Consider the following 12,511-nt stretch of genomic DNA (forward strand, 5'->3'; position numbering starts at 1 on the left):
TTATTGCAGTATAAATTGGTATAGCCATTGTGGAAAACAGGTTTCTCAAAAAACAAAACTAACAAAAATAAACTGTGATCCAGTAATCCCACTTCTGGGAGAGTATACATAGACAAAATTTATAAAGTTTGTGAAAGATATCTGCACTTTCATGTTGATTTCAACAGTACTCACAGTTACCCAGGATACTGAATTAATGTTTAAGTGTCTATCAATAAATGGATAAAGGAAGTATGATCTATATACACACACGCGCTCGCACACACACACATATATACACACAGATATGTGCTATTATTGCAGAATATATATACTATAGAATATTATGCAAATATTAAAAAGAAGCTGTATTTGATAGAATATGAATGAACTTGGAGGTTATTATATTATATGTAATGAACCATGTGAAAAGATAAATACTACATGATCTTACTTGTGGAATCTTTAAGAGTCTGGTTGTTAATGGAGGCTAATAAATGAGCTCTTGGACAAAGGACACAGGATTTCAGATAGGAATAAGTTCATGAGGTCTGTTGTACATGAGAAGTTACAGTTAATAACAGCCATTTATTTGTATAATTGAGAATTGCTAATAGAATAAAATTTAATGTTTTTACCACAGAAATATGTAAAGTAAAACATATCTTTCATAACCTCATTTAGCTATTCTACAGGTGTGTGTATGTGTCAGAACATCATGTTGAATGCTCTAAATAAAAATTTTACTTGCCAGTTAAAAATAAGTATATCAGTACTAACATGAAAATCAAAATAAATTATGTGAAAATGTACATTTAAGATTAATGTAAATAAACCAGGTGATGGTGTACATGCCTTTAATACCATCAATTGGGAGGCAGAGGCAGGCTTATCTCTTGAATTCAAGTCCAGCCTGGTCTACAGAATGAGTCCCAGGACAATGAGGGCTACAACTTTTTAAAACAAACCTTGTCTTGAAAAACAAAAACAAAATAATAGTAATAAGAAATAAGTAATTTCCATAATTCTCAAATTTTTGACATTCTTCAATGATAATAATGGAAAATTTTAGGAATTAGTGATTTTCTAGATCAAATTGTTATATATAATTTTAGTAAACTGTGCATGCTTCCATTGGGAAGTTTTTGTTATGATAAATGAACTTATTCTTGTTAAAATATTTAGTCCAGATTGAGTTGACAGTATATAAGATCTTCACACCATTTATAAGGATTCTTCTTCAGCTGCCTTTTAATATTTGAAGTTGCTCCAAAATTTTATGATGTATCTTATATCTCTTCGTTTGAATTAAGGTCATCTTGTAGGATTGCAGGGCAATAGCTATAATTTATAAAATAACCCAAGAGTTATTGACTGTGCTATTTCCAAGTAATTTCTCATAGAATTAGAATTCTATAGTTTCTTTAGCTGAAACTATAGTGTGTGTTAGAAGCTCAAGACCTTGTTTCATTTACTTAATTTTTTATGAAGCTAAAGATCAAGTATCAAGATACATTAGAAGTCAATATTTTTAATATTAAAAAGTAAAAAGTTTTACCAGTGACATATTTTTCAATATTACAGCACCACAGAAATCCTTGGGCCATGAGGTAAATGAGTTGACATCCAGTAAATTACTAAAGTTGGAGATGGAAAACCAAAGTTTGACAAAAACTGTAGAAGAGCTTCGGAGTACTATGGACTCTGCAGAAGGCAGCACTTCCAAAATCATAAAAATTGAAAAAGAAAACCAGAGACTGAATAAAAAGGTAAATTAAAATTTAATCTTTATTGCAATGTTAAATGCTAGTATAGAAATGTTAATATTCTATATAGTTAATAGCATACAAATGTCAGTATACTTATTTTTCATTTGTATGTATTCTTAATATTGTTTAAGCTTCTAAGTGGAATGACTGAAACAAATCCTCTGACTATCATTCTGATTCAATAATAGTGAACTTAATTTGGGGGTTGGTATACAGTTCAGTGGTAGAGCAATTGCCTCGTATATGGAGGGTTTCTTGGTTCGATCCCCAGCACTTCAAAGAAGGAAATTATGAAACCAAACTTGCAGTTGATCTTATTTTAGAAGTCTACATTTTTTTATTTTTATTTTATGAGTATGGGTGTTTTGCCTGCTTGCATGTCTGTGTACTACATGTATGCAGTGTGTGCAGAGGCCAGAAGAGTACATGAGATCCCCCTGGAACTGGAGTTATAGACAATCATGAGCCTTCGTGTGTGTGCTAGGACTCCAACTCTTGTCTTCTACAAGAGTAGTTAGTGCTCTTAATCACTTAACCATGTCTCTAGGCTTCTCACTCCCCTAGATTAACATTTTGTTGTTGAAAATAAATCTTTGTTACCCAGGTTACTCTCAAATCTCATGAATTCCACCCTACCTCAGCCTCCTAAGTAGTTAAGAGTGTAGGGCACTGCTTTATTTAAAAAAAACAATCCTTTGGAAAGTACATCAAAAATTTTTGTCAAGTTTTTCCACTTTCCTGAATTTATTCCTGTCTTTATTTTTTACATGGTTTTTCGTTTGTTTGTTTGCTTGCTTGCTTGAGACAGGGCTCACTGTACAACCCTCACTGCCATAAAACTTACTATGTAGACTAAGTTGGTTTCAAACTCACAAGGACTGAGTAGTGGGGCTCAAAGTGGTGTGTGCCACCATGGTTGGCTCTATGTGAACTAAGCTGAATCCAGCTAGGAGCTATAATCAGTTGCTGCATTTCCAAAGTCTTCTTTTTTTCTTTTATTATTTTTTATTTTAATTTTAAATAGCTTGTTTTACATGTCAATCCCAGTTCCCTCTCCCTCCCCTCCTCCCGCACTCCCCTTCCCCCCCAGCCTCCCACCCTATTGCCAATTCCTTCCACATAAGGGATATCTAGAGTCTGTCATTTCACTCAGGGTAGGGTCCAGGCACTCCCCCTAAGAGTCCAGGCTGAGAGAGCATCCCTCTTTGTGCTATGGGCACACGATGACTGTTTGTATTCCAGGGATAGACACTGATCCACTGCTCAGGGCCCCATAGGTTGCCCAGGCCTTCTCGCTGACACATTTGGGGGGTCCAGATCAGTCCCATGCTGGCCTCCCCGCTGTCAGTCTGGGGTCCAAGAGCTCTCCCCTGTTCAGATCAGCTGTCTGCTGGTTTTGCCAGCCCATTCTTTCCCAATTTTCTCATCACTCCTCTCTCTCTGTCACTGGGTTCCTTGGGTTCAGTTCAGTGCTTAATTGTGTGTTTGCCTCTGCTTCCATTAATCACTGGATGAAGGCTGCCGGATGGTTACAGACATCAAGTTCATTATCAGGAATAGACATTCGAGGTGGTCTCTTCACTATTGCTTAGCTTGCCAATTGGTGTTATCCCTTTAGATCATTAGAGGTCACTCTGGTGCCTGATCTGTCTTCTAACCTATGATTCCCTCTTCCCCCTATTCTAACCCCACCCACTCAACTTCCTGTTCCCCCATGACCTACTCTCTCTTCTAATGTAGTATGTAAGTCCCCTCTCTAGGAGAAACTTCTGTCCACACCACTCTTTTTTTCCTAGAACGTTTTCTGTTGACAGAATTATATTATGTAATATTTGTCCATAATCTTGATTGTGTTGCTCGATTCCTTTGTTCTGTCACTTAGCAAGTTTTTTTTGTCTTCTGCATTTCTTCTTTTATCTACAGACTAAATATGCATTAAAATGATTTTTTGCCGGGCGTTGGTGGCGCATGCCTTTAATCCCAGCACTCGGGAGGCAGAGGCAGGCGGATCTCTGTGAGTTCGAGGCCGGGCTGGACCGACAGCCTCCAAAACAATACAGAGAAACCCTGTCTTGAAAAACAGAAAAAAAAAAGATTTTTTTGTTTAACTAAGAATACGTATGTATCATTTATGAGGCATGTATTCTCGTCTGCTTTTTGGGGGTTTTTTGAAAACTAATTCTGTGATTAATTAGAGGTTTAATCCTGATATCCTAATTATATTATTAATTCATCATTTGCTTATTGGATTTATTACAAAGAAAACTTCCTTTTGAAAGATGTTGTTTTTTATTGAAGTATTATTTACTCAAATGAACAGCTGATGGGAAAGCACAAGTATCATTTTATCCTTTCTCCCTTACTCCAGACTGAACTGCTTACCTATATCCTCTTGAGATGACCGAATCTGTTGCTTGCTAAAGTGTTTGTTTGAGCTCATGGGTCTTAAAATATTTCAGGCATTTCAGCCTACCACATTTATTTCACTAACTATCCAAGTGTGAGCTGGTGAGAGCTTTTTTTTTTTTTTTTTTTTTTTTTTTTTGGTTTTTCGAGACAGGGTTTCTCTGTGGCTTTGGAGGCTGTCCTGGAACTCGCTTGGTAGTCCAGGCTGGTCTCGAACTCACAGAGATCCGCCTGCCTCTGCCTCCCGAGTGCTGGGATTAAAGGCGTGCGCCACCAACGCCCGGCCTGGTGAGAGCATTTAAAAAATATATTTTGAGATCATAATATAATGATATCATTTTCCCTCCTATTTCTCCAGACCCTCCCAGCTACCTTACTTCCCCTTATCTGCTTTCAAATTCATGGCCTTTTTTCTTTTAAGTGTGTGTGTGTGTGTGTTTGTGTCTCATAAATATAACCTTCTCAGTCTATATAATGTTAACTGTATGTTTATGTTTGTAGAGCCCATCATTTGGTCTGGGGAAGAGTCTTTCTCCACTGTCAGTATTCCTGTAGTTGTTTTTCCAGGAGTTGAGGCCTTGTGAGCTTTACCCCTTCTGTGTTAGCATGACTTTTATCATCCTTGTTTAGCTAATGTTTGTGTAGCTATGTTGGTGAGATTTCAAGGGTGTGGTTTCTGACATTTATTTCTTGGACACAGTCTGAAAACAAACTCCCGAATGAGCCTTAGGTGCAGAGTTGTGTTGTAGATGGATCACTTGGGACTGGCCTCCACAATTTGATTGGCTGTGGTTTTCTGTAATGATCACTGTTATGTTGCAAAGAGAAGTTTTCACAATAAGGTCTAAGGGCTACACTTACCTGTGGGTATGAGGGACAGGTATTTAGAATATAACTAGGTATTATGCTGGTTTATGAAAGACTTTAAAACTGTTTTCAGATTTCATACTTAGTGCTAATGACCACGTCCATCCATGTCATAATCCCCCACCCCCGTTGTTTTTGTTTTGAGGTAAGGTCTTCATATGCAGCTCTGACAGGCTTGTAACCCACTCTGTAGACCAGACTAGCCTTGAACTCACAGAGGTTTACTATCTCTGCCTCACCAGTACTGGGATTGCAGGCATATGCCCGCACACCCAGCATTGAAGCTTATTCTTTAAACATTTCCCAAGACCTTTTGGAAACAGCCGTGCTTTGGGAAAAGTTACTATTCCTTTTAATGGGAAATGGGACTCGCTGTTTTATTCAGTTTTTTGAAACAGTATCTCACACTGTTACCTAAACTGACTGGGAAGTCACTATGTAATGTAGCCCAGGTTGTCCTTGAACTCACAGTGATCATCCTACCACTGCTTCCTGGATGCTTGGGTTATAGCCATTTGCTATCACATTGGTGGGATAAAATGATGAGAAACCACAAATTAACATTATGGAAACTGAGTTTTTATGATTTATTTGTGTTTATATTGTGCACAATGCACAAAGTGGATGTGGTGTCATATCCATTGTTTCTCTGGGAGTATGTGCTATGTAGGTGCTGGTGACTGGAAATGCCAGAAGAGGACAGCAGGGATCCTCTAAAGTTGAGTTACAGGTGTTGGTGAGCTGCTTGATAGGAGTGCTGCATGTCCAATTCAGGCCTTTGGAAAACCAGTGAGCACCTTTAACTGCTGAGTCATCTCTCCATCCCCTTAATTTTAATTAGGTCTTCATTGAATAGAAATATTCAGTTGAATAATAATCAAGTTTTTTGTTTTTGTTTTGTATTTTTGTGACTTACATGACAGAATTCTATGTAAGTGATACTATATCACAAACTTGGGTGCAACTGGACTCATCAGGAAACTAAGTCTCAAAATCAATAACAACAGATGCAAGGAGACAATGAGATTGCTCAGTGAATAAAACCACTTTGCACAAAAGCCTGACAGCTCATAACACAAGTTGGAAAGAAAAAAAATTGATTCCCAAAAGTCCTCTAAGCTCCATGTGTATATTGTAGCATGGGTGTGCCTATACACAAATATACATCATACACACAAAATTAAAATTTTAAAGATGTATATGTGTATACATTTTTACCACTTCTTTTTAAATCTGTTTCTGTGTAATACTTATCTTTCTGCCTTAGAGACTTGCTTTGACAAACAGTGTCTTAGATTTTCCAAATAGACTCTAATTTTCTTACAAGATGTTTTGTGTGGTGTTTATACATGATTGTGTATGCATGTATACAGCCTTAGAGGCTAACTTTAATCTAGATAATACTTCACAAGTAAGCTCAGAAGCCTGTCACTTAACAGATTCTTGAGCCCATCAAATTGTTAGGCAACACTAAAATATGTGTATTTCCATCTGTAATAGGTAAGAACAAGTTATTTAGTTAATAGGTTAGAAAAAATCCTTCCTGAACATATAAGTTAGCATTAACTTAATTACTAGATATGAAATATTTGTGATTTTATTAGATTGTTTCCTATGAGTATCTTCTACTAAAATAGAAAATTCCAACTTGCTTTGAGTTCTTCACTATTAATTTAAAATCTTAACATTTAAAACTGAAGTATTATATTTTATAATCTTTGGTACTAGCTTTCTGTCACAGTGACAAAATACCTGATACAAAAAAGTTATGAGTAGGAAAAACTTATTTTGCTCACAGTTTCAGAGGTTTCAGTCTATAGTGAGCTTGCTCCCTTGCTTTTTTAAATAGTTTTTATTTTGGATGTATATGAGTATTTTTCCTCCATGTATGTCTGGTACTCAAGGAGACCAGAAGAGGGCATCAGATCCCCTGAAACTGGAGTTACCATGGGTGGTGAGTCTCTACGTGGGTGCTGGGAACTGAAGCAAGGTGTTCTTAATCATTGAGCACCTCTGGCTCCTCCAGGGCTTCTTGGCAAGTGATGAAGCAAAACTGTGGTCAGGAGTCTGCTGGGGAGCAGAGCTCTCACCTTCACAGACACTAGCTTCTCCTCTAGGGCAGTGATCTAGTTTGTGACTACTTCCGTTAGCCCCTTTCTTGCAACTCTAAAGACCGGCAGGAATATAGCTCCGTGATTGAAATACTTGCCTAGTGTGTTCAGTACTATAACATGATGGGTTTAATCCCCAATAAATAACTAAACGTATAAAGTTTTGTCTGGAGGTGAGAGGCAAGGTTCAAGGTTTCACTATTCATATGTTGCCATGCCTGACTAAACATGTAAGTTTTTGGTTTTTTTTTTTTTTGTTTGTTTGTTTTTTTGTTTTTACGAGACAGGGTTTCTCTGTATTGTTTTGGAGGCTGTCAGTCCAGCCCAGCCTCGAACTCACAGAGATCTGCCTGCCTCTGCCTCCCGAGTGCTGGGATTAAAGGCATGCGCCACCACCACCCGGCAAAATGTAAGCTTTTGCTGCAGTTTCTTCCTTTCTTAGTAAAATTACTAGACTAATAAAAATTGTATACTACAAATCCACTGTAGCCAAGAGTTTCTCAGTGAGATCTCTGCAGTCCTCATTAGTACATCATAATCACTTTTGCTAGGTCTGCCATTGTATTTCAAAATACAAATTTGTCTTAACAAAGAGAGAGGATAAGAGTTATGTATGCAAATTTTATGTAGCTAATAAATTTAATATTAAATGCTACTTGAAATTCTGTATGAGATTCTTAACTTTTACCATTTGAATATTAAAATGATTTTAACCTTAATAGTTGTCTTTTGATTTAAAAATGTTTTGTCTGTTAAATATTTAATATGTTGGTTTTGTGATTCAATTTTCTCTAGGTTGAAATTCTTGAAAATGAAATTATTCAAGAAAAGCAAAGTCTTCAGAATTGTCAAAATTTAAGCAAGGATCTAATGAAAGAAAAAGCTCAGCTTGAAAAAACAATTGAGACACTCAGAGAAAATTCAGAGAGGCAGGTTCGTGTATTTCTCACTTAAACAGTTGTGTTAAAGTAAATGTCTATACACTGCAAGGAACTTTTTAGGGTTCAGACTAACTGCAATGGCTCCCGTTTATGTATAGTTTGGATTCTGCCATTTCACTGTAACCTGCAGTCTATTACAGTTCAAATTTTCAAGTCCATCCAATGTATCCAGTCATTTCCAAAAGTTAGCAATCTGTAAATTCCCAGTTGTCTGTAGTTCTGAGGAGTGTCATGAAATCTTGTCCCATTCCAGGCCACACACATGAATGGTTATTTTGCCCACACAAGTTTCTCCTTGTATGTCCACTGCCTGCCCATTACTGCTATTGCCCTTCTGTCACAGTGTTTTCATTCAGGTCACACTTACTTCACTTGGTAATGGCCCTAAGTTGCCAAAGTAGTAATAGTAGCAATTTGTATGTGTCAAAAAAGCTGGAAAGTGCTTCCTTAAAATAAGAAGTTTAGGCCGGGCGTTGGTAGCGCACGCCTTTAATCCCAGCACTCGGGAGGCAGAGGCAGGAGGATTTCTGCGAGTTCGAGACCAGCCTGGTCTACAAGAGCTAGTTCCAGGACAGTCTCCAAAGCCGCAGAGAAACCCTGTCTCGAAAAACCAAAAAAAAAAAGAGAAGTTTAAAGTTTTCCACATAGTAAGGAAAGGAAGAATACATAAAGACCTATGATAAAATTATTGTTATTCTCTTACTGTTCTTAATAAATTATCATCAGCACAGTGTGTAGAAATAAAACAGTACATACAGACTTAGAACTCTTTGCATTTTCAGGTGTTCGTAGGGGATCTTGAGATATATTCTGTCCAGTTAGAGAGGAACTGCTATACACCATCGTACATTACCTATACCATAATTTTAGAAAACTGGAAGAGAAGCTTAGAAATTTTTAAATTGTCAGTTGACTTAATAATAATTGATTATAAATGTTCTTCAGTTCCTGTGCTTTTCACATATCTGTAGAATAGCCCTGCAGACTTTAAAGACAAGTTGGAGAATGCACAGTACTCCCTCCCCAGTAACAAGGAAGGAGTGAGATGGCAGCAAACATCTTGAAACTCAGAAAGGTTATGCTACAAACTGGATGAATTTGTTTTTATATGGACTAGGTCATTTTGTTATTTATATGTTAATTAAAATTTCCTTTTGGAAATTATTTCACACACACACACAAAAAAACGGTTAAGATACATATATTTACTGAGGGCCCACCTTATGTAGGCAAGATAAAGATTATTTAATGACAATTAAAACCTTGAGTCTTTAAGGATATTTGAAGTAAATTAACTCTTAAATAATCTGAACATCATTTTATTGTAAATACTTTTCTCTTAGATATTCCTTTAGATTGTAAAATCCCTAGAAACATGAACTTTACTAGTAGTCTGAAAGTACATATACAAAGTGGTCTTTCAGAAAATATTGTGGTATTAAAATAGTAACCTATATACTCTAGTACCCATGTTCTTTCCTTGTTAATTTTTGATAGTTTAAGACTATGTTTATACATTGTAATTTTATATTTTCTTCTTTTTTCCAATTAGATTAAAATATTAGAGCAGGAAAATGAACATCTGAACCAAACAGTGTCTTCCCTACGACAGCGTTCCCAGATTAGTGCTGAGGCAAGGGTGAAGGACATTGAAAAAGAAAATAAGATTCTCCATGAATCTATCAAAGAAACAAGTGGAAAATTAAGCAAGATGGAATTTGAAAAAAGACAAATGAAAAAAGAATTGGAGCATTATAAAGAAAAGGGAGAGCGAGCAGAAGAACTTGAAAATGAGTTGCATCACCTTGGAAAAGAAAATGAATTATTACAGAAGAAAATAACTAATTTAAAGATTACTTGTGAAAAAATTGAAGCATTAGAACAAGAAAATTCGGAACTAGAAAGAGAAAATAGAAAATTTAAAAAAACTTTGGATAGCTTTAAAAACCTTACTTTTCAGTTAGAATCTCTAGAAAAAGAGAATTCCCAACTTGATGAGGAAAACTTGGAACTGCGAAGGAGCGTAGAGTCTCTGAAGTGCGCAAGCGTGAAAATGGCCCAGCTCCAGCTGGAGAACAAAGAACTAGAGATCGAGAAGGAGCAGCTCAAAAAGGGCCTGGAGCTCATGAAAGCCTCTTTCAAGAAGACAGAACGCTTGGAAGTTAGCTACCAGGGGCTAGATACAGAAAATCAAAGGTTACAGAAAGCTCTAGAAAATAGCAATAAAAAAATCCAACAATTAGAGAGTGAGCTACAAGACTTAGAAATGGAAAATCAAACATTACAAAAAAACCTAGAAGAACTGAAAATATCTAGCAAAAGACTTGAACAACTAGAAAAAGAAAATAAATCATTAGAGCAAGAGACATCTCAACTCGAAAAGGATAAGAAACAATTGGAGAAGGAAAATAAGAGACTCCGGCAACAAGCAGAAATAAAAGACACCACATTAGAAGAGAATAATGTAAAAATTGGAAATTTGGAAAAAGAAAACAAAACTTTATTTAAAGAAATTAGTGTATATAAAGAATCCTGTGTTCGTCTGAAAGAATTAGAAAAGGAAAATAAGGAGCTTGTAAAAAGAGCAACTATTGATATTAAAACTCTGGTTACGTTACGTGAGGTAAATATTCACCTAAACTTAAGCAAACATTTTCTATTGAACCCACTTTTAACTTGTATCATATTTTCTATACTTCACTAGAATCTTGGAATTAGAACTAGAAACAATTTCTAACTTTCCTATTTAGAGGAAAGGTTTAAATTACATTTAAAAATTAATTAGAGTGAGTGTTTTTACCAGGGACTTGGCCAAGGAGTCCCATGTAGGTTATACTCAAATGAATTGATACTATTTTCACAACCAGTCATTTAAATACTATCTTTATCTTTCATATTAACAAACAAGTTCAGAAATATTAACTTCCTCAGAACCACAGAGTTAATAAAAGAATTGAATTTCTGCACTCAATCTAAGATCTTTCAAACTCCAAAGCCCTGTGATATTTTTTTAGAAGCCTGAGCATGGAAATTAGGTTCAAGTCAAACTACAACACAGAACTATTGAGAATTCTGACATTTCTAAATTTTGATTGGTGACATCTCCTGTAATACTTGCTACATCAGAAATATATCAGAGAATGGAGTCTGCTCAGTTTCAAGTATGGGGCTGATGCTAGCATGAGGACAGGGTTGGTTACCTTACAGTTCTGTGTCTGAATTTCTACTGCGAGTCTTAAGAAGAACTCTAGTGGAAAGGTGTTTCTGTGCTTCTTTAAAGTCCTTGAGTATGTTGGAGGTTCTTTACAGTTTGCAAACCCATCTTGTGTTGTTTACCAGGAAAGTGTTTCTTATCATTTTATAAAACAGCATTATAAAGGAGTAGCAGCACAGGAAACAATGTATTTCCAAATGATATTGTGAACAAGAAGGCATTAAGAAATGTTGTCAACCTGAGTGTAGTATATTGCTTAGCTACTTCTTGGTAATAAGAGTGTCAGTGACGTTTCTAATCTGGTTGAAATTATGTCTTCTATTATAGTGATTAGAGTCTTGACTGATTTTGTTTTCTTGACATTTGAGTGAGATGTACATTATTTTTTTTAAATAAGGACTTAGTGAGTGAAAAATTGAAGACACAACAAATGAACAATGACCTCGAAAAATTAACGCATGAGCTTGAGAAGATAGGTTTAAATAAAGAGCGGCTCTTACGTGATGAACAAAGTAGTGATGACAGGTGAGTACTGTGTAACTTTAGCAAATAGCTGGAGTTTTTATCTGGGGAAACTTTCCCCACAATAATGTCTTTTTGTTTCTGGTTCCTTCCTTCTTTTAGAGAAAGTTCTGTAAGAACAGAAAGAGTTGAATAAATACAACCCAATAACTATAAGAAAACAATTTATATGAAAGCAACATGCCAAAACTGGCAGAAGATTAGAAACTGCCTTTGAGAGTAGAGTAAAGAACCACAAACAAAATCTTCCTTCCGGGAAATAAGCAGTTAGCTAAGCATTTTGGTTTTCATTTGTTTAAGTGCCTCAGTTTTTTAGGTGTTTTTGTTTATTTTTTTTTTTCGAGACAGAGTTTCTTTGTATTGTTTTGGAGGCTGTCCTGGAACTCGCTCTGTAGACCAGGCAGGCCTCGAACTCACAGAGATCCTCCTGCCCTTGCCTCCCGAGTGCTGGGATTAGAGGAGTGTGCCACCAACACCCGGCTGTGCCTCAGTTTTGGTTTTTCTTATTTTTTTTATTTTTTATTTTGTTGCCAAACATGGCCTGGAAGGGGGAAAATATGAAACAAAAGAAAATATATATTGAGACACAGCTAATGTCTGAAAATGATGTGTACAAATAGTATAAAAAGTACTCTTGAACTTTTAAAATGGTTGATACAGATTTCGTATAAAATTTCTGTTTTTCCATGTTAATCATAGTTT

General features: G+C 36.0%; 1 protein-coding gene across 8 annotated transcripts in view; it reads left to right on the plus strand.

Moving 5' to 3' along the window:
- The window catches only part of Ccdc88a (coiled-coil domain containing 88A), a 147,337-nt gene that overhangs the window by 86,158 nt on the left and 48,668 nt on the right, over positions 1-12,511 (plus strand). For all 8 annotated transcript variants that reach the window (XR_002382770.2, XM_040733247.1, XM_040733248.1 and 5 more), the window contains 4 exons: positions 1,564-1,748; positions 7,928-8,065; positions 9,626-10,696; positions 11,685-11,812. Coding sequence is in view for 7 of the 8 variants with exons in the window: in XM_040733247.1 (XP_040589181.1) it covers positions 1,564-1,748; positions 7,928-8,065; positions 9,626-10,696; positions 11,685-11,812 (1,522 nt within the window). In the remaining variant the exon portion in view is untranslated. The remainder of the gene's footprint in view (positions 1-1,563; positions 1,749-7,927; positions 8,066-9,625; positions 10,697-11,684; positions 11,813-12,511) is intronic.

This window comes from Mesocricetus auratus, unplaced genomic scaffold (genome assembly GCF_017639785.1).
Source record: "Mesocricetus auratus isolate SY011 unplaced genomic scaffold, BCM_Maur_2.0 Super-Scaffold_100029, whole genome shotgun sequence".
NCBI lineage: Eukaryota > Metazoa > Chordata > Mammalia > Rodentia > Cricetidae > Mesocricetus > Mesocricetus auratus.